The sequence below is a fragment of the Sciurus vulgaris genome, assembly GCF_902686455.1.
Source record: "Sciurus vulgaris genome assembly, chromosome: 9".
In the NCBI taxonomy this organism is placed as follows: domain Eukaryota; kingdom Metazoa; phylum Chordata; class Mammalia; order Rodentia; family Sciuridae; genus Sciurus; species Sciurus vulgaris.
This window is the reverse complement of record NC_136469.1, coordinates 121,881,885-121,905,398: the sequence shown is the minus strand read 5'-3', so window position 1 is coordinate 121,905,398 and position 23,514 is coordinate 121,881,885. Positions and strand designations below refer to the sequence as shown.

Genomic DNA, 23,514 nt, shown 5'->3' with positions numbered 1-23,514 from the left:
CAAGATGCTTTATGAACTTTTATTATAGAACTAACAAATGATAGAACAGAAAGGGAAATAGGTGGCCTTTTCTTATCAAAATTTATAGATAAAGATTTTTATAACCAACTTGATAAAATGCTTTAATGCTAAAACCAAACTCTTTGGTTTCCAATGAAATAAAATAGCTCAAGTAATATTATGCCAAAGTTGGAGAATGGAATCCAATCTTCAGAAATGAATTTGGAAATTCAAGGTCATTCTTTCTCCCTCTCTCCCCATTGCATCCATTTCTTTCTTCTTGTACTGAAAATGATCTTTCTTTAAATCTTTTTCTACAAGAAAGAGATAAACTATGGCCATAATTCCTGAATTTACATGTTACCAACCATCTAGGTGTAACTCTTTTTGGTAGTCTCCTGGGTAATAATTTTAAATACTAGGAAGAGTAATTCTGGTTCCACTTGAGTTCAAAGTTGTCCCTCGTTCCCTCGGAAAAGTTAGGAGGCAGTAACGTACAGAATCAGGGACTATCCTCTGGCAAGGTTTAGATTTTCTAAAGAAGAAGGTGGGAACAGGCTGTTGTATGGTGTTAACAGTGGTAGTGATAGATAAGCATTCGTGTGTGCCAGAAATTGTGTTGAGCGTTTTACTTGTGTCATCCTGGGTAAATAACTGTTAGAAGAGTGCTATAAATGTTAAAAAATGTTTTATGTGCCTTATTTTATTAGCCCTAACAATTCCTTATCAAATAATTACTGTGATTTTATTTTATATTGAAGAAATTCTTGCTAAAAGTTGAATTATTGAGAGACAGAGATAGAATTCAAAATCATGTCTTCAGGTTCCTTGTCCAGAGCTTTTCATGTTGAAATGCTGTCTCCTTTCTGAAGGGTATCAGTGATATAAAATAACGTGAAACAGGAGAGTTGATCAAACCAAATCCACCTGCAGACCTTTATTTAATATCTAATGGTATTATCAAGAAAATCTCAATCATGAGGCTTTGTTTTCTCTCTCCCTTTTTAGTTTCTTATCTTTGTGAATCCTTTCTGTTTTCTCCCTTATCATTTAAGCATGAACTCAGCTACAAGTAATGGTTCATCACAGTTAAACAAAGGGTTTACTTTTTCCTGATAATTTTCAATGTCATCAGTTAACAAGTTTTACTGAAGAATACTGGTGTGCTGGTCCTTGTCCTACCCACCATCTATAGTATTTGGTTTTCCTGCTGATACTCCCTAGAAGGTTGCTGTGTCCATTTCTGTCTCTGTTTTTATGTAGAGAAGAAAGAGGGACAAAAATGGAAGGGAACCTCCACCCCTCTTGGTCCCATTAACTTTCTCCATTCAGGGGGAGTCCTTTCTCAAGAAATGTTTCACATCTTGTTTTGCAGAACCACATCACACAGCTTCCCCTTGGTACAAGCTATATGGAAGCATGGTATTTTTCTTTTAGCTTTAATGGCACAAGAAGACAAGGGAGTGGGCCCTTGTACATGCTCTGCCTAGGCAGAACTGGAAGCAGAAAGTCAGGTCTTTGTAACACTTCATGCTAAATCCTTCCATGCTGGAGGTCTGCTAATGCTTTCTCAGCATTTTCTTTGCTCAATTGAATGACTCCAATTTCTTTTAACTCTCTTAATAGGGTTATTTTCCATCTTTTTTCCTGACCTCTAGAGTCCCTTTCATTGATTTCTTCTGAATCCTTGTCTCTACACATACCCAAGAGGGTATATTCCTACTTATTCCTAAGGGGATACCTGAGAACCATACTATTCTCTCTCTAGCCTACCTTTATAGATAAGACTGGAGAAAGCTGGAGAGGCAAAGTTACATAGCAAGTTAGTGAACCAAAACTACACTCTGCTTACTAAACTCTCAGGCCTGGCTTCACTACATATATGTGTGTGTGTGTGTGTGTGTGTGTGTGTGTGTGTATAAATTTAGGAGGTGTATAACACCACTGATATAAAAGTGTTTATTACAGAAAACAGTTCTTGAAATCTTATTTAAATTTTACAGAATGCTAATTGAAAATGACTAGTTATATATGATGCATTGTCTTTCATCAAAATCAGCACAACATTTTCCTGTACATGCTATGTGTTTGATACTGCAGAAACTAGGAATACAACAGTGAACAAGAAAGAGTATTTATGTACTAAATATATTTAATGTATACATTGTTGTTCATATGGTAATCAAATATTTATTAAGGGCCAACTCTGTTTCAGGGACTGTCTTAAGATACTGGATATAAAGTTTACGACAGGAAAGTCAAGATTCTTGCTATTGCTGAGCAGTGAAGCCAAAATTTACCCCATGTGCTAAGGCTACACAATAAAGAACTAGGACAACTACCCTTTCCCTAGTGCTTAATAACTAATGAAATGAAGGAAATACACACTTGATGTATTTCTTAGTTTGAGGACTGAAGTAATTCATATACTTGTTTTAAATTAATATATTCTTTTTGACTGTGAGTGTTAATTAGTTGGATTTGAAAATAGATCTAGATTTAAGTGTAAATTTTTCGAAATGAATTAAAAAATCTTTGACTCCCTCTACCTTGATTGCTTTGTTTTATTGAATTTAACTTGAATGAAATCTTTTATTTGTCTGTGTCTATTTCTGTTTAGTAAGGAAGTTGAAATTGATCATGCCTTGACTTTGTGGGCCATCAGAGAACCATGACATTCCAGGGTATTGATTTGTGGTGTTAAGGAGTGACAGATCTAGTGTTAAAGTGCCGAGAGAGAATTGGGTTTCGGATTGTACACCATAAGCATTCTTGGCTTTTGCTGAGACATGACTGTCTTCTTAAAGTAATGGAAGGAATTTTAAGTCTTAGGTAAATTCACTACATAATCATGGAAAGATGAATTTTGACTAGAATTGTATAATCATGCATAAAGGAAAAAAATTCCATATGTGATAAAACTGTATGCTGTGTATCTAAATAAGTACCATTAGGAGTGCATGTTTGTGTGTATTTATGCAGAAAGTGCATTTTTTGTTAAGAATTGTAATATTTCAAGTCAATATGGTCGAATCTTTCCAAAGCACATTTATTAGCACATTTGGAAGCTGCTTGGTTGCTTTCTTTCTTTTTTTTTTTTTTTTTTTACACCATTCATTCCTATAGTTATTATTTTGGAGTTTGCTTCTGTTGTGCTTTCTTTCATCAGGTACTATAGGGTATGAGTTATGATGCCCACAGCCAAAAAGGCCATAGGTCTACAATTGTAACACTGGTTGATTTTTGTTACCCTCTGGGACAGAAAATGTTGACAAGTTATGTTGTAATAGTTGCTACAGACAGGAACTGAGGAAGAGTAACCGTGGTCATCTTTCATTATCCCATTTTTCCTTGGACTTGTTCTTTCAAATTTAATGACCTTTACTGAATGCATTGAAAATAACATTTTGATTATATGATTATTGTGCAGAAAACTCTAACTGAGCTAAGTCCAAGTGTATCTTTGAAAACTAATCATAGGTGCACCCGATTCATGGACTTTAACCAATCCATCATAGTCATCTTTTAATTTATTTCCACATGTTCTTCCAAGGTCCAATTCTTGCCTAAAACTCTAACCTGCAAAGAAGAATAGAATGTATTTTATAATGTATGTTTGTTCTGTTTTCTAACAACGTAAGTATTTTGCTTAAGCAGATTTGCTAGGAAGTGACAGCTTTGAAAAATTGGGCACAGGAGCTGCTGGAAGCATTTCAGTTCCAAGCAATCTAAATAGTACGGAAGGGGAAAATGAAATATCACCGTGTTTTAAAGATGACAGTTTTGTCAAAGATTCCCTTTCACTCTTTGGCTTAAAACAAATGGAATAAATCAAGTTCATATCTGTTCAAAATGTGCATGTACACTCACTGAGAAAGCACTCCTTTCTGGGAGTTTCTTCAGATTTTGGAAAACTATAATATTCTTGGCTTAATTTTTGATTTTGTACATTGTGAGGTCATGGGATTTCATAAGACCATAGCTACACCATTGAGAGGAAAATCTATAGTCTTAATGCCATCCAAGTATATAATTATGTACACACATGGATTGTTCTTCAAAAATATAATTATTATTTTGATATGGGGTATGTGTGTGTGCATGTGTGACACACAGAAGAGAGTGAGGAGAGAGAGAGAGAATGAACTAAATAAAAACCTAAGGTTAGTTAGATGCTAAACAGTTCTATGGATATATTAAAAATATGCATGTTCTTTATCTAAAAGAAATTGTAATGAGGTATATTTGAAAAGATACAAGTCTGACAAAACCATCTTTAAGAACACTTTTATTAGTGATTTGAGAAGCAGTAGAGTGTGGTCAAGTGAAGAATGAAGAGACTAGGGCCAGACTTCCTGAGCTTAAAATTCTAGCACTGCCATGTTTTTAGATCTGCAGTGTGGGCCAAGTTATTTTCTCAGTTCCTGAGTCCCTTTGTGAAACGTGATTACTGATAGTATCTGCTTCCTAGTGACCTTGCCAGTTAGCCTGAGACCTCGAGAACTCTCAATAGACTGTTAGTTATTATCACTAATTGAAAACTCTTAACATGAGATGAGGCCAAGAACAGCAGCAGAAACTCTTTTAAAAGAAGTAATTAGAGGATGAGTTAAAAACAAAATCTCGGGAATTCTGAAATGTAGAGATTATGATTCTTTCAGGACAATGGTAAACAACTGGTGATTGCTTTTTTTTTTTTTTTTATCCTTTTAAACAAAAGCATTGCTGCTTATCATTTATTACAGAGCATCCAGGAATTACAGGGAATCACTGGCAATTAATTTTTCTTTCAGATCTCATATGCAGTCAGTTTTGCTTTTTTGTTTGTTTGTTTGTTTTGTTTTGTTTGTTTTTACTGGGGATTTTACCTGAAGTTGCTTAATCACTGAATCACATTCCCAGTCCTTCTTAATGTTTTATTTTGAGGCAGGGTCTCACTAAGTCCTTAGGGCCTCATTAAGTTGCTAAGGTTGGTCTCTAACTTGCAATCCTCCTACCTCAACCTCCAGAGTTGCTGGGATTACAGGCGTGTACCACCATGCTTGACGGTTGATTTTGGATTCACAGATTATTCTCAGTTGTTCCTGAGCTACTATGGGAAATAGCAGTATTATGTAAATGCTGTACATTTTAATTATAGTTTGTTTCCTCTCACCTTTAACAACAGAGGTTATGAAACTACTTATACTTTCTGAACTTTCATTTACTATGTTGTATTTATTAATTCTTTGTTCACTTGTGTGCTTTATTTGCTTTTTATTAAAGAGGTACCTGGTAGTATAATTTTACCTGAATTATAACAATTTGTCCCATGAAAAAGATTGATTCACAATGTTACACATTTTTTAAAACCCTTATAACATGATTTATTTATGTATTTTACTTCATTTTAGAGCCTACCAGCTTTTCATATTAATAGGACTGTCATTTTTATGTACATTAGGATTCTTGGTATAGTTTGGCTCTGAGCCATATCATCTATCCTTTTAACTCTTTGGAAACATTGACTTATTTTCATTGCATTAGCCCAGACTTAATTTTATTTCATGTCCAAGATGACACAAAGGTCACTTCATTAGGCACCTCACTTGCCTTTCTACTGCCTTCTGGTGTCTTATACTATGTATCATTAAAAAAAAAAAAAAGTTCTGCTTCCATTAACAAAAAAGGGAGCAGAGGAGAAAAAGCCAATTATTTGCTGCACATAAAATCCTTATGATAATTTGGTAGACTTTAATTAAACTAATACATCACACAGCACTTAGAAGACAAAGGAGTAAAAATGAGAAGCAAATAATCTTTTTTTTTTTTTTCTATTGAGAAACACCATATTGCTTTGTGATTAAGCACTTTAAGCCTTGTGACCTATTTTGAAGGGTAAGATTTGCAGTCCTTTTCCTGCCATCAGCCTGTTAAGCATATTAAAATGTTCTATGGGATATTGATTGGAAACACCCCCCAAAATTTGAAATGAAGTTATCAGAAAACTAAGTTTAGTTTTTCTTAAGTTCTTATGATTTACCCAAATGCTTCAAAAAGAGATTCTGAAGATTTTTCCTCCATAGAGAAATATTTTATAGCACTGAATATTGTTTTGTTATTTAACATATTTGTGGTATTACTTGTATTGCAATTTTTCTTTTTGATGAGCCATCTGACATTAGTAATTCAAAGTCCACTATACATTAAGAGGATGCCTATGTAATTTGTATACCTTCTCTGCTTTTCACAGCCAGGGTGGACTGGAATTAGAGATACTTAACCTTTATTTACAGAATCTCATTTCAAAATCTTAAACTATTCTGAGATGTAATTCCATAACATAAATGGAAATAAAGCGTTGACTTGGAAGAGAAGATGTTTAGTTTTAATCCTAGGTCAGTAGTGTTTTATTGAACATGTCCTGTCACCTTTCTGGACATCAGAAGTTGTCACTGGTAAAATGTATAATGTAGTAGAGGAAGAATCCAGATGGCCTTTATCTGTGAGATTGCATTTCTACATTAGTTATTAATGCAATGTCTTTCTGTGTACTAAAATCAATATTTAAATACATTCATATCAATTTTTAAATCAATGTCAGTATTTTTGAAAGTATTCATGAAAAAATTTCTAGAAATTTCTGATAGCCACAAAGCATAGATTTTTGAAGTTGGTAAACCACAAATTGTATTAAAAGAGAATTATATTCAACTTACAAATTCATCTATTATCAACCAAAGGAACCACATAATCACTGTGCCAATTCTCACATTTTTAGCATATCTTTATACACAGGAAGCTGGTTGGTAAGATTTCCTTTTTTTGTTCAGTCTCACATTTACATTTTCAAGTCTCAGTTAATTCCTTGGACATTTACTTTATTTGCTTGTTAGCAGATCAAACTCTTGGTGGTTTTATTCATCACCTGGAAACACTTTCTGCTTTTTAGTCCCCTCCGTGGGTGTTCAAGGTTTCCCCAAGTAGCTCTCAATTTTTCAGGCACATGATTGCAATTTCAGTGGCATTTAAGGACAGCTGAGCTTGCTATTCACTTCATCTTCTCATTAACATCTAGTCCGTTTCTCTCAGATTGCTTATTGCTTTGGCACATGAATACTAGCCAGTACTACTTTTGCTTTCAAAGGTGGCCAATGTTATAGTCTGAAGAGAATAATGATAATAGTTTACATTTCCATCATTATAAATTTTCATTATGAATTTTTAAGAATAGAATGCATTAATGCTCAATTTTGGCCAATTGTAACTGGAACTAGAAAGCTGGAATCCATGCTTCTGTGTTTATTTATAATAGTGCATAGCAATATTTGGTTATTCTTCATCCCTCCTTAATTCAGAAAAAAAAAAAGTGTTTCTTTGAAATAGGTATTTAAAATAAAAACTAGAATGAAATAAAACAATGAACTGTGATATAAATGATTTAAGATCTAAGAACAGGGTACTATAGAGTCACAATCTACAAATATCTCGTTACAATAGTTTTCTCATAGCAAACTTTTTTAAAAAGTTACATTTTTCCATCTTTTGACAGGTAGTGACTTGATTTACCTGTGTATTTGTAATTGAGGATGCTCAGAAGAGGGCTGTTTTGTTTGCTTTTCCTTTTTCCATAGTTCCTATTATATGTGAACCCCAACTACAAAAGTAGTCTCAGGACAGTTGACAGGAAATCACCTGCTGAAGAGGGAGATGGACTCCTCTCACTGTCTTACCACTTCCCCTCTTTTCCAACTCACAATATGTCTCTTCTTGGAATGTTATTTCCCTTCCTGTCCATGGATCTCTGCCTCAGCCATCTTCTAAGACTCAACTCTGGGTTCATGAGTCAGGGAACACTCTTTCTCCTACTTTCACCTGTCTTCTCTCCCTATTTGCATCTCATGATTCTCCCATAGCTTTGCCTACTTGGTTTTCTTTTATGCTCTGAGTTTTGAGTTCATTTATAGGTATGTATTTGTATATTTCTTAAAAAAATCAAATAAAATCTTCCTCAAGACAGGCTCTATCTCTTGGGTTGCTCTGTATTTCCTTCCATGCCTTGGACATGATTGGACTCTATAACCTTTGGCATTTTTTTCTAATACTGAATTCTATGATTCTAACAGGCAACCAGTCAATAATATTGATTGCTTGGCTATACAACCCAAGGCATCCTTTTGTTAGGCCCCAAATCATTCATACTCTGAAGTCAGGTTAAAGGACTTGTGATGAGGAATTGGTATAATATTATTTATCCCCTTTCCTTTCCTGGGCAATTCAGTGGTTATTTACCAATGTAAAGAGTTTCTATTCCTTAAGAGTGTCATTGAAATAGTGTTAATGAATAGCCTCTGTGTGTGTGTGTGTGTGTGTGTGTGTGTGTGTGTATGTGTGTGTGTATATATACATGTAAGTGGGTATACATTTCCCTTTCTTTGATTGAATAGAATTAGTCCTATTTATTCTCTTCCTTTTTTGGCAATTTAGATAATGTTCAACTATGTCTAAGTTATTTCTTATATTTATGTCAGTTTAAATAATGATGACAGAATTTGTGAATTTATAAGTTTAAATAATTTTGATTGAATAAAAAAAATGCACAGGCTTCCAGAAGTGAGCTCAGTACATTCATTTATAACAGTTTAGGAAACTTGCTTAGGTTTGCTTATCATTTCCTAAACCATGTTAAAAATGGAGAAATTTAAAATTATAAACTAGCTGTCTATTTTTCAAAGATTTAAAGCCATATTTAAAAAAAATAATTTATGAGCAAACACAGTATAGTCTAAAAAATATTTGATTAGGAGCCAAAAGTCTTGGTTTGGGGCCCTGATTTTACCACTTATCTGCATGATTTTATGTAAGAAGATTAAGCTCTTTGAGCTTCAATTCCCTCAAATGTAAAATGAGCAAAATTATGATTCCCACTTCACAAGGACTTTGTGAGGTTAAATTAGACAGTTAAGTATGATCTTGAAATAAACACTGTAGGAAAGAAAGATTCCTTTCCCTCACCCATTATTAGGTTCATGGCTGAATCACTTAAAATAAAAATATGATAAGAAGATAAAAGCATACAAATTTATTCAATGTAAGTTTTTTGTGACACCAGAGCTTTTGTAAGGAATTGAACCCAAAGAAACTGGCAAACTTGTATACTTTCATGTGCAGGTTGGATGAAGTGGTGGATGGTGGTGGAGAAGTGTGATTGGCATAGGAGGCAGATCTAATAGTCATGCACTGCAGGAACCCAACAAGTCCCGTTTGTTCAGATTCTTCTTTGTTCCTGTGTTTTCATAGATAAGGATGTTCTTTCCCTCCAGATATACACAACAGATCCCTCACATGACAGTCTTATGACCTGCTACAGGGAGAAGGGATAGAGGAAGGTGAAGGTGAGAGTGGTCAACCTGTTTCCTCTGTTTTTTCAAAGACGGAGGTACCGCGTTGGGAGGCAGTGTATCCTGAGACCCATCAATATCTGTACAGGGGTTACAGTCATTAACAAGTCTTATAATTTATAGTTGTTAATATATTATTAATATAAATCAGAAGAAAGTAAAAGACCAATATACCATCCAGAATTGTCTATCTCATAGTCCTCCCTTTGCCTAACACCTGCATTTACCATATGTCATTTTCCATTTCAGATGATTTTCTAGTATTTAAAATGAAGTAACAGATAACTTTCAGTGATGAAAAGGAGCTCTGTACTGGTTCAGCGTCTACGTTACACATTTATACTCTAAAATAAATATTAACATCCTGTTTCCAGATAGTGGAAACTGACATTACCTTCGTTTTCTATGTTGTGAAATGAACCGTGCTTTTCATTAGTTAACTTTTACTTTTCCCTAGATTTGAACATCAGTCGAGGAAAAATTAATGAATATTCATAGAATCCCTTTATATATTGCCAATTATATGCAGACACATTCAACAGCTATTTCTGCCTAATTTACACCAATTGCATAGGTGAATGTCATTAAGCATTAAAACATACCTAACAAAGTAGAAAAAGATAGGTGTCCCTTCAAATATGTATATTACCTTGTTTATGGTTTTAAGTTTTTTAGAAGAGAGCAGGTGTATTCCAATGTATGAATGTAACAGATATTCTTATATTTAGATCTGAATACTATTGTCATACTTTGTAAAACTGAACTTCCTTCTCCTGCCACTTCTTGCTACTTTGGTCAGGGAAGACTAGAAAATGGGAAGACTATAGTTTTTATAGTTCAATATTTTACTGATGATTTTTAAAAAGTAAATTCCTGGCTTAATTCAGTCTCTTGGTTAGGAAATGGAACTGAATGAGATATATAGATAGCTTGGGAGGTGCTACCGGAACATTTCCTTGTGTGTGTGTGTGTGTGTGTGAGAATTATATGTGTGTGTGTGTGTGTGTGAGAGAGAGACGTGTGTGTGTTAGTGTGTGTGTGTGTGTGTGTGTGAGAGAGAGAGAGAGAGAGAGAGAGAGAGAGAGAGAGAAACTTGTTGTCCTGGTGATAGAACAAATTGAGAAGGAAGGTTGAAAGGAGAAGACAAAGGCTGTGTCTATAACAACTTCAACTGAATTGGACCTGACTGAAAGATTGTTCAGGTCTGATTTACTGGAGCCTATCTCCTTAGCGGCAGTGATCTGAAAATTGCTTCCAGGGCCATTTTAATTAGCTGATTCAAATCAAAACAAACACATCCCAGTAACATCCATTTCTACCCTGACTCTCACAAACAACAGTTTTCAGAACTATGATTCCTAGATAGTTGTCTGTGAACTCTATAAGTGATTTGAAATATGCACTTTTGTTTCTGAACATTAATCTTTAATGGTGAGAAAAGGCTCCATTTTTCTCAGTGACAGGTGAAGAATATTAGTACACAGTTGCATTTTTTTTTCAGTGCATCAAGGCTTAAAAGCCACAAAAAGAGAAGACTGTTCTTCAGAAGTTAACATATGAAGTAGTTAACTTACAAAATGAGAGTTATCTCTGAATAACATCTTAATAAGATAATTTCATTATTCTCCGTGGAAGAATGATGAATATGTTATTTACATGTATTATATTCTTATAAATCTGAATTATAAGTCAGGTTTTGGAAATAAATAGGAAACATTTTCAGAACTTTAATTTCTTATTTGTTAAAATTATTTTGCTTATTTGTTCATTTATTAAAAGTTTTGCAGGAAACTTTACATTGTCTATTTAAGGAAAGAAGAAAATAACTACTCTGTAGAAAAGATTAAAAAAGTGCTTAATGAACATTTCAGTTTGTCAAACTAAATTTAAGAAAGAATTAACAAATAAGAGGAAAATAATATGCAGGGAAATAAAGAGCACTTTCTGCAGTTTGAAAGATTTGCAAGATTTCAAAATTTCAGAATCATATATGTGATACTATGATATAACAAGTCACGTTATTTACTTAATTAGCTGTTCCCAGGTATGCATTCATTCATAAATTCAATTTTTATTACTGACTAAGCATGTGCTTCTACTGAGAAGGAAGCAGTAAACAGAGTGTACATGATGTGTGCCCTTAGGGAGCATCTTGTAGCCTTGCATAGGAATTACATGAATAACTGCTCAAGACAGTTAAGTGTTTGATACGTGTTGTAGAAATATGTCACACATAGTAAGAGTACATAACAGGAAGTTCTCGTGTAGTCTGGGCATGCCTTATGTTTTGCAAATAAAACACAAAATCAGACACTTTCCAATATTTAATTTCAGTAATGAGGAATTTTGAAATTAAAGGTACAAGGTATGCTTTATGTAAAATAATAGAACCCGTGTTCATCTTAAACTTTTAATTTAAATCATGTAGATTTGTGCTCTGCTTATGTAACTGGTTAAGTTGTCCTCACAAATTATGTTAACATTTAGGCTACTAGAGAAAGAAAAACTATTTCTTGAATAGATAAAATTTAATTACAATATGACATATTTTAAAGTGGCTTAAAATTACACAGCTAATATAGATAATCAGGTGTCAGAACATTTTTCAAAGTATTTTGTGCTCTTGAATATAATTAACTAATTTTAAAGTTAGGTGTTAACTCTTTTTTTTAATACCATTTACTCTAAAAACTAGGGTGATCAAACATCCAGGGAAATAAACCATCTACTTCTTTACTAAGTTTGACTTGTGTGCTGTTCCATTATTGCCATAGAAGTTAGGCAGATTATTTCTCTTTTCTGATCCTAATTCTTAAAGATAAGTATTTTGGGTAGTGAATTGTACAATGTGTAATCTCTGAAAATGATTTACCATCTTTATGGCAATATTCAAACTTACTAAAGATTTTAGTAACCTAAATTTCACCATCAAATTGGAAAATGATGCTTTGTTGGGTTTTTGGCATTGAAAGAAGAAGTTCAAAGCATTATTTGACACTATTTAAAGCTTACTTTAGCATCAAACTATCTTGAAGAACATTTTATTTGTGTAAACTAGATAAAATACTGGAAAACATTGCCCTTTTACAGTCTGTTTTTAAAATTTTGGTACTGGGGATTGAACCCAGGGAAGCTTAACCACTGAACCACATTCCCAATCCTTTTATTTTTTATGTTTTTGTTTTTTGAGGGGAAGAGTAATTCTTCCTTGACCAGAGATCAGTAGGCCATTTGTAAGTAGCACGTAGATTGCCCAGATTTCTATGAAGAGTGAGAATTATCTAAGGATTTCGTTCAGAGAGGAGAAAACTACTTTGATGGGTGTGAACATTCAAATCAAGCTCATATCACTGAAATCTTAGGGATGTGCAAATTGTAAAAACATTGATAATACAATTATCATTTTGTTCTTATTTGTGTTTATAATATAAACAAAACCCACACCCACACCTTCCTAATTTCCCCTCCCTCTGACATTTCATAGCCTTGAAAAGCTTGAACCCTGAAACACAATTAACTTACTATTCTGTATACATGCAAAACATTTCTTTTCAGAGATAGCATCCTTGAGATTAGTCAGTTGTATTGATTTAGATGCCCCAGGGTTGTTAATTGTAGTGAGAACTGTTATGTCTCTGTGACTTCTGAGAAAAGGTCATGGACATTGCAAATACATCTTTAAGAAGGAGAGAATACATACCATCAGCCAAGATATGAGTTCAAGCTTTGGAAGTAGGTTGGCAAAACCCTACTCACATCCCTGTAAAGCAGACATATATTTTTGTATTTTTTATAGGTGGATACAGTGCAGACCACGAACCCCCCTGGCCACATTGAGGAATCGTGTAAAATGAATGTATGTGCTCGTAAGTGAAATATATGCCATGTTCCAACTCAATATGTTGGATCCTAATAGACCTGGACTTGTCTTGTATACAGAGAAATCGATTCCCAAAGGGCAGGATTACTAGCTGATTAAAACAAAGCCCTGATTTTGAAGAAAACAAAAATGACTTTAAAATAAGATCTCTACAAAAAAGGAATCAAACTATACTTGCCAACAAGTGAAAAAAAATCAAGTTCTCAGTAGGTATTAAAGGAGGGATGTGAGAGAGGTTTTACAATCTTATTAATTACTGTGGAGAGACAGAATCAGGTATCACCATACTCAGGAGTATGAAAAGAAGAACAGGAAATTCTTTTTCTTCAGTTTGCACTTGAATGGACTCAAGCAAAGAGTGGAGATATGCACCCTGTTCCTGTTTATAGTTAATAATGTGGGAATTAGTATAGATGTGATTTTATTTGCCTTGCTTGAACTAATGGATGTATTATGTAGAAATCACCTGAACCTGTGCTAGATCAACAAAGAAAATGGAAATGTATACCTCAGGACTGAATTCCGAGAAAACTGGACTGTTCCATGCTCTTTAATGAGGCACTAAGAAGAAATACTACTGCCAATCAGGGAAAGTAAGAAAACTAGAGGACACAATAGGAAATAAAATGTAGGCATTCTGACACTTGTTGAAACGTAATTTATTATGGTATAAAAGTAGAAGATAGGGCACAATATATCTCACAGACATTTTACGCAACTTCTGATTGAATTTAGGATTAACCATGGAAGTGTTTAAGGAATGTATGGCCATTATATCAATAAGAAACTGGCCTTTTAAATCTGTGGTCCTATGCATTCATGTATGTAGAGGAGGGCCTTTTTTATTTTATTAAATGATGAATTGCATGCAGGAAGTACCTCTTTGCATTATAGTTACTTGCTCAATTGAAGATACTGTATAAACATAAAGTCAGATTTTTGTATGGGTGGGAGCATATGTGGATGCATTTTTGTGTGCGTGTATAAGTGGAAGGATGTAAAATTTAATGATTAGCATTTGCACTTTGGTTTGTTGCCTAGAATGTAAAGAGGTGGAGTAAACTGTCTTAAGCCATTTCATCTCTGTTATTACTAGAGATTATTATTCACAAAGGAAGGAATTCTAAAATAGAATGACAACTGCAAAAGTTCTCCAATTAAATATAATATTTAATGCAATTGAGCCTTTTAAATTAAGATGGTACCGATGTCTGAAAGTAATGAGAGTCAGCTCATGTGAAATCAGTCTGCAGATAGTTGAAAAGTCATATTATAACCCTAAAGCCTGCTTCACTCCATGACAGAATGTGAGTGAATAGTAGATATTGTTGTAGAAGATAGCAGGGAAAATTTATATTCTAACTAGAACTTTTTGATCCTACCAATAAGTTACATATAGTTCCCCCAAATATTCTTCAACATTAATTATATAACAAAAAAAATGAGATGTTAACAGATGAGTTAGTGAATATTTGCAGCAGACTGACATATTTTTTGTAGTCACCATGTGCCATAATAATTTTGAAACTATTGTTCTCTGGTATTTTGTATTCATTTGTCTTTATCTTGCTGATTAACTTTATAGTTGAAATTTTTACCTCTTCTTTCTATGTGACAATCAACTGCAGTTGGTATCCTATCTATAAAATTACAGGGATTTTTGTCTTTATTTATGCTCTTATAATAAATTGTAAATCTACAAACTGTATAATTATATTGTACTGAATATTTTTCTGTGGCCAAAACAATAAAAGAAAACTACTTTATAAGATGCCTGTATTTTCTATTTTAATAGTCTCTTAAAACATAATGGGACATAAAATATGTTCACATTGCTGGTCTTTAAAATACATTCTCCATATCTTTACAATTGGAGAACAAAAAGCTTAGACACTAAAGATAAACATAAAAGGTTTGACAGAGATATTTGTGAAGAGTGTAAGAATAATGCCTGAATGAATTACAAGTCTTGATGTCAAATTTTGCTCTGCCACAAAACAGCAAGGCCTGAGGGATCAATTTTTGGAGTTCTCAGGTACTCAGGACTCAAATGAGCTTTTGAATTACACTATCAATTTTCAGATAATTTTAATTCTTAAGTTTTAAAGTTTTATTAATTTAGAAATATTGTAAACTGATAATACTGATAACATTGATCATTGCTATTAAGAGAACCATATACTGTTTTTCAGTTAAATTGACCCAAAACGAAATACAAGACTCAAAACCAAGGGAAAATATGAATTCAGTTGTTGCTACTATGCTTATAGTTTAACCTAATGGAAATATAGACAACAGTATAAATAATCATGTTCTGAGATCAATAGGTTCCCTTGAGTTAATTGAAGCAAGCAGCACACAAGTACAAAATCACTCAGTTTGTAAAAGAGAAAACCTTTTGTTGTGAATTGAGTTGAACGCACTCCCTGACAGAATATTAAAGTAAGAGAACCAGTTTTTCTTGCTCTTTACCCCCCAAGGATTGATCAGTACATGAAGGTCTCTGTGACTTCAAAGACATTTCTGGACTTGGATCAGCCTGGTTGAGTTCAGAGGAGAAGCAAACACTAGCCCCTGATGTTTATTGCTGTAGGCTCTTTCATCTAATGGTAATTCTCTGGTTAGAAGAAGCAACAGGCAGAGGAGTCTTGCAACTGTTATAATTTCACGATTAATGTTTATCACAAAGTGCCTCACACAGAAAATAGTACTTTTATTTTAGTTTCCTGCTAGTACTCCAGCCATGGAAGGTAAGGGAAACAGGAAACAAAGTGAAAGTAAAGATATTACATAGAAACTAGATATATAGACATATGTATATACATATACAACATATAATCACATTTTTATATTTATATATTTTTTCATTGTAGCACACTGGCTTGCAAAATAGTGTTACTTTTGTAAATCACAAGGTGGAATGGATAATCATCAGGGATTCTTACTTAGAGAATTGGTCACATTGAACATTTTTTCATTTAAGCAAATCTCTGGCCATTTATGGAATTCCATAATGTACAAGAGTGTGGTGTTTGGAATCCAGGCTGCTTGGGTTCGAAATGTAGTTCATTAACTTATAAGTAAGTGGCTTTTGGAGAAATTTCATTTCCCTCTTTACATGTCTTCCTATGTGATAAAAAGTTAATAACTGTCTACCTCATCAATTAATGGTAACCATTAAATTAGATTAATCTAGGCAATGTGTGCAAGGCATAACATGAACTCAATAAATGTTGACAATTATTACTTTTCTAATTATTTTTATAATCAACATAATAACAGAGAATAGTAGTTGCTGGAAGATGTTCATGGGCCAAAATAGACCCAATGCCACTGTCAAAAAGTAAAATAAAAACATCCAAGAAAAGGCAATACCATGTTTCCAGTATTCTTCATATGTCATGGTGTAAAACTCAGCAAAATTGAGCAGATTACAGGTTCTCTAGGGAAATTCATCAGTTTCTGGTCAAACTATAATTCAAATCTTAAAGCTATATGAGCTATCATTTTTTTCAGGTACAGACAAGTGAGAGGAAACTGTGAAGGTTGAAATCAAACTGTTCACAAGTCAATAATGAAAGTTTTCAAAATGTCAAAGAACAATTTTTGAAGACGATTTTATTCAGTCAGAAAGAAATACATTTTCCTCTGATGAATAGTAGCTTAAAATAGTGAAAACTAAGGTTATAAATTATTATATAATCATGAAAATTAAGGATAATGCAGATTATAGTCTTCAGTGGACAAATAAGTAGTTGTTATTCTTGAAAGTAATAAGTGCCTATTATGTATGAGGAGGACTTTATTTTCAAAGTCATTAAATAGCAAATGTATAGTATTTATTAAATGATATGATTGAAACATGTAAAGTATAAACCAAATAAATGCTTGCTGAATTGAATTGGATGATACTTATTGTCTGAAAAGTTAGTGGATTTCACTTGAAACATGGCAATAGGTTAACTTGTTTTGGAAAGGAAAAAAACAAACAAACATCACCCTCAGTTTTGCCTATTTGAAACTACATTTTGAATAAAGTATATTGATTAAGAACTGTGACCTAGGAAAATACAGGCCTCAGAAGTGACTCTGTGACCTTGGAAAACACAGAACCTCACTTGTGTGAAAACACGAGATAGTTTATATCACAGTTTAGCAACTGTCCATTTAAAGTCAACCTCAGATTTTTATTAGGCTGTAAGTTTCAATAATCTTTACTTTTTTAATGATAGAGCTGGCTACTCTATTTTTATGGATGGTACCTTACCATCCCAACCTATCTTATGCTGCTTTTTGTGGATTACTAATGAGGAGTTAAAATTAATATGATTAAAGATGAATATCTTCCTAGCCTATATCCTTAGATGTTAGGGTGAAAAAAAATAACATTTCCTATTTTAAGAGATTGGAACTCGAGATCAGGGCAGCTCAGCCTGTTTTCTAATTGCTACTGCCCAATTGTGTCAGTGAAAATACTGTCTCAGTGGGAGCTGAGGGGGATCCAGGTCTCTAATCTTTCTTCCTCCTGTGTGTCTAGCTGTTAAAGGAGGGTCGGAGAATTTTTTTTTTTTCTCCCATATGTGTCAGGCTCATGAAAGAAGCAGACCTTTGGTATGTGCATTCCAGAAAGATCAGAAACTGACTACCTCCTGATAATACATTTCAAGTGAGTACAGTCAGACTGCATTAACTTTCTGCTGGTTGACTTTATAAAAACCTTGCCTGTTTATTCAATAAAAATTTCCGTTGGTTTTTGAACCCAAAGTATAAACTTAGTTGGTTAAGTCATGTAATTTTAAAAATTATGTGTTAAGAAAGACCCTAACAATATTTAGGAAACGATCATATTTATCACATAAATAAAAATCTTAGAATGGATAGTCACATAAATGCCATGCTATTTAAATAGAGGAGTTTATGAAAATGTTTATAAGTCTGATTTCCAATTAGTCCTACCTTTTGAGAGGTTGTATTCAAACGAATACCAAGGAGTCTACAAAAAAAAAGGATCCTTTTATCTTTCAGTAGCCCATTTTTACAACTAAAAAGAAATGTAGTTTGTCTTGCACTAAGGCTCTGTAATCATGTGCTCTTGTCATCTGAGATTAACATTTGGATTAAAGAGCATGATTAGAGGACTCTAAATTAGTGGTTACCAAGTAGAAATGACACAAAAGTTAAAACAAAGTATTACAGCAATCTATTTCATGCAATATATTTCTTACACCAGTTAATTAGCACTTTAATTAGCATGATGTTTCATGTTGTGACCTAAGCTGTGGTACTCCCAATAGGTTTAATGAAGACAATGAAAAAATAAAAGATTCACAATTGTTGAAGGCTGCATCATACACCAATGGAATTAAAAATAATGTTTTATTTTAGAACAAAAGAATCTGCATATGATTTTTTCCTGATTCCAGAAGATATTTTTAAAAGCCATTTTAATGATATGAAATGCTTCTATAAATTAAAACCATACCAAATAATTATGTGTGCAAAAGAGTGAAATGAACTACATTTATAAATTCCAAGTGGCCATATATCAATATCTAAAGAATTCACTTAGATTAAAAAAAAAAAAAAAACAAAAAAACTTTTTTAACATTTGGGGAGCAAACATAAAAGATACGTATAAGGGTAATCATATTTTTGAATATATAATGTGATTCATAGGATTCTATTAAGAACCATTGAAATTTCTTACAAAGGACCGCATTGTGGAGAGTCACAATGGAACTCTGCCTTTGGACAGGCCTAAGGAAGAAAAGTATATCTTAGAAATAATTTATCATGTGCATGACATAAAAGAGTTCTCTCATCCCCTCTTCCCCACCCAGCAAGAACATATTCAGATTGTACATGTTTATCTTTATTACGTGGGATGGAAGTTTCTTTGCAGTAGCATAAAGAATGGCCATGGCAGTTATGAACATTGAACTATAAAACACAGCATATCTTCTGGAGGTTTCTTTTCTCCCTATTCCACACCACTCACAATTGAATACATTCAAAGAAGTAAAATACTTAAAGAATCTGACTAAGATCTTGATATTTGGTCAAGCTTGCTTTCTTAACCACTAGAAGCTCTTGGCTTCTTGTTTTATGACTGTATAATGAGGTATCAGATCCCTTTAAGTCTGGATACTGCAGTAGCTTCACAAACCTCTCCTTTCCCTCTCTAAAACTGTTCCAAGCTTCACTTGGTAGTTAATGTCTAGATTCCACTTGGTTATCATGCATTTATAGATAATTAATCATGTACCTATGGAAGTATAAATTCATCGTTATGTAAAACTTTATAAGGAGAAAGTCATTAAAATTTTTTATTCTTCTTGAACTTTTCTTTGTTTAACACAACCAAACGGTTTGTTTTTGTTTTGTAGGGATTTCAGACAAATGACATAGGAAGTATGTAAATATTATAAATTTTTAATCCATGGCATATATTCACTTGAAAATTCTATTTTCTGGAATGAGGATTAACTTGAATTGGTGATAAAACACCCTTTCAGTAAACATTTGTGCTGGGAGAACAGGGAGGTTTGACACCCACGCTTCCTTTTAGTTTGGTGGTTTTGTATATTCAGACAAGCAAAAACTTGCAGTTTTATTTTTCATCTGATGTTACCTGACAATGATCTGATCAGAGAGTGATTTTTAAAATTTAAATGTTTACTGAAAGTCTGAATTACTCTATTTTGTTCTCTCTTGAATGTCTTATGAAAATATATAACTTTAAGGTTTAGGCTCACACACATAAAGTATACCTTTAAGCTACATATATATCGATAATTAAAGTATGAAGTGTTTAGAGCACAGATTATGGACCAGTCAGCTAGCTGGGCTAGTTATTTAATCAATCCTGTGTTCAGATGAAGATCATAGCCACACTCGCATCACATTATTAGGAAATGTGAGTCAGTGAATATGCTATATGTAGGTAAATATATAATACAGACATATAATGTGTCTGGCATAAAGTGAGCAACTACAAGTATAAACTGTTATTACAGAAAGGCTCAGAAATGTGACACAGGACATGTACCTATTCTATTTGAGCTAAGGTTTCAGAAGTGGTCTGAATGCAATACAGAACCTTGCCTGTCATAAGATAGGTGCCTGTGAGTGCTACCTGATATTAAAAATAATCACCTATGTTTTCCAATGATCCTGAACTAGTCATGGGCTAGGTTGGGATTGGAAGTTCAGCTGTGTTTGTTTTACAACATTAATTTCCTTTGTGTTTTCAGGAATCGAAGCTTGATTTTAAAATCATTTGTTGGCACAGACTTTAACACCTTGATGAATGAGCTTCCTATTCTGCATGGCTTTGAAACAGAATGTTTTGGAATTGTTCAGAACATACAAATGTGCTTATCAAACATGGTAATATTTGTAAATGAGAGTATACCAAAAAGTATCAATCACCAATGCATATTTCAATTGATTTCATAGGGATACCAGGATCTCCTTGAATTTAGAAATGATTCACTAAAATAAACTTAAAAAAAACTCCTTATTTATTTTTGTATTTATTTTCTAATAGATTTCAGGAAAGGAAATAGGTAAGCTCATATTCTCACCTGCACTCTTTTTTGTTGTTATTATTTGGGATTTTAATTAATCAAAACTGTCAGATTGTCAAGTACTTTTAACACAATGACATTTTCTGTGTGGTTCTTCTTGCTTCGTTTTTGACATCATTTTATTTTCTTTAACTATGATGTTTAGGAATGTTTTATTTCAGTTTTCGTTAACTGTTTTGTTGCAATTTTTCCTAAATAGCTTGCTTTTCTCAAAGGTGTACATCAGTTGGAGCTTCAAGTTGAGTAGTTGTATGTAGATGGTCATGTGGTCGAATGGTCTCCCTCAGTAGTCACTATTACTTCTTGTTTAGTCTGAATTTGAAATTGATATGTCCCCATAATTGTTATTCAGGATCATTCCATTTACTGTGTCATCTAGTGATATTATTTCATGAGAAGACATGTTTTAAAAAATTAAAATCTGTCTACATACTACTGTGGTAACTGATCCAGATTATGAAATAAAACAGATCTTAGTTATGCAGGAGGGCATTGCTGAACTGATATTAAAGCTTGTGGACAAATTATCTAGAGTAAGATATATCTCTCGATAAGAGTTCAGATATTACTAGAAGGCTAGCCTATTTTATTCATTGCAAATGCATAAGAACTTGCTTCAGAAATATTACTTACTTATTGCTAACAAATTAAATTTCTTTCTTTAGAATTCCATTCCTCCTGTTCTAATCTCCTGCTTCCATCTGTCAATTCTAGTCCTCATTTCCATGAAGTCAGTGCTAGAAGTTGTGTCTGGTAGCTTTCCAGGGCCTTACTGACTTCCTACTTTCTTGCCAGCTCATTCTAACCCATACTCTTGTGTCCTGCAATTTGTCTTTCCAATTTTACATGAGTAAATCTTACCTTTAATGATTCTTTTATTAAGCTTTTTTCAATTATCAAGTTGTTAGTGCTCAGTTTTAAGATACTTTATCTGTGTGATTTTATGGTACCCTGAGTTTCCTATTTTTAATGATGGTATATTGTGTGCATGTAAGTGTATATATGTGTGATTTCATTAATATATCTCTTCACTGGGAAGGTCCAAGTGTGATTTATTTTTACCTATTCCCCTTCTTCAGTTCTTAGCAGAGTTCTTCACTTATAGTAGATGCTCAGTGAAGGATGGTTGAATACATTTGATACCATAAATAGGAAATTCACCTGTTTTCTAGGACATTTAATAAAATGTGTAAGTATCAGTCTCTCAGTAAAAATTTATCGAGTTGCTGCATTATATTACATGTCGTGTATAGTGCATTTCTCAAAAATATTAATAACTCAGATAAGGTGATATGTACTTGTTTATATACATATATAACATAAATCATAAGAATTCTGTCAATGCTCACATTCTTCTTTGTTACTCAAGATCTACAAAATTGCAAGAATTCAATTGTGGCAAGATGAATGTACATTGTCCAAGTGTGATAAATACATAAGGACTAGAGTCAGGGATCTAGGAGAGGACAAGTGGGTGTCAAGGCAGGATTTTATAAAAGGAGACTGAAAAATAGATAAAAATGTATAAAACATTATATTCCATTTTAAGGAGATTCAGCTTGATTTTGAAGAACTGGAAATCGGACAACAGAGGTCTTTAAAGACTTGGGAGTGGAGGCCCTGATTTGTTAAGGGAATAATTTTCGTGGCAGTGCAGAGAAAGTGACATGGAGGGAGGAAGCAAGCAAACCTAAAGGCTTCTGCGTTGGGTGCTTAGCTGAGACATATTTTTTTAGACTCCTCTTGGCATTAGTCGCTACTTTTTATGGAAGATAAGAAGTAGTAGAAAAGAACATTTGGCATTTGTAGGCACCAGTGCCTACTTTCTTAATAGAGGAAAAAGTATGATTAATAATAATAATAATTTTAACAAACCACATACACCCATAGCCATGGAACTATTCTTTGAAAGGAGTTTAGTTTATACTTAACATCGTTTATATGTAATAATATTGCAAACCTGTATGATGTTTGGTGTAACTATGAAACATGCTTTTAATATAAAAATTCGTGTGCTTTAACTCAAAAGAGACTTTCCTTGAACTCAAGCTAATATCTGGATGAAGGTAAGCCCACGAGGCCATCTTGAGGTCAATGGCTCAGCATCTTCACCCAGTAGGTCCACATACCCTCTCTACTTCTGCCACTGTCTGAACTAACTATTCAGGGTATGAACTCATTTTTATTTCAGGATATCTCCAAATGCAGTTTTCATTGATTTTTATTTTGTGGCACATCACTAAATTCTTTTCAATATTTTTTTGTTTGGTTTTTGTCCTTCATGGCTAAAAAAAACACACTCTGAATTTATGCTGTGAATAGTACAAATATGATATTCACCATTCAATGATTTAGAGGAATTACTATTTTCTTTTGAAAAAGATGAAGCACTTCATGAGATCTCATTTTCAGTAAGACAGGTCTGGCAGTTCCTGTGACAGTGAAATTTTAAGGATCATCAATTATTGAAGGCATAGTCTGTAGAGTTGTTTGTTTCCTCTCCTATTTTTTTCACCTTTAATTCCAATTAAAAGATATTCTACCAGAATAGATGTTTTCTGCTCGGATGTTTTCAGTCTGATCTTTGACTTGAAACCAAAGAAATGCAGCTTCCATCTGTTAGAGCTGAAAGAGCCCATAACATGCTTGGGACTCTCTGGTGTTT

The 23,514-nt window shown here is 33.4% G+C and overlaps 1 protein-coding gene across 9 annotated transcripts in view; it reads left to right on the top strand.

The window, feature by feature from the left end:
* The window catches only part of PCDH7 (protocadherin 7), a 396,445-nt gene that overhangs the window by 50,910 nt on the left and 322,021 nt on the right, over positions 1 to 23,514 (top strand). For 6 of the 9 annotated variants that reach the window (XM_079154082.1, XM_079154080.1, XM_079154088.1 and 3 more), the window contains exon 2: positions 13,177 to 13,236. The exons of the other annotated variants lie outside the window; for them this stretch is intronic. In XM_079154082.1, coding sequence (XP_079010208.1) covers positions 13,177 to 13,236 — 60 coding nt within the window. The remainder of the gene's footprint in view (positions 1 to 13,176; positions 13,237 to 23,514) is intronic. 9 annotated transcript variants of the gene reach the window in all.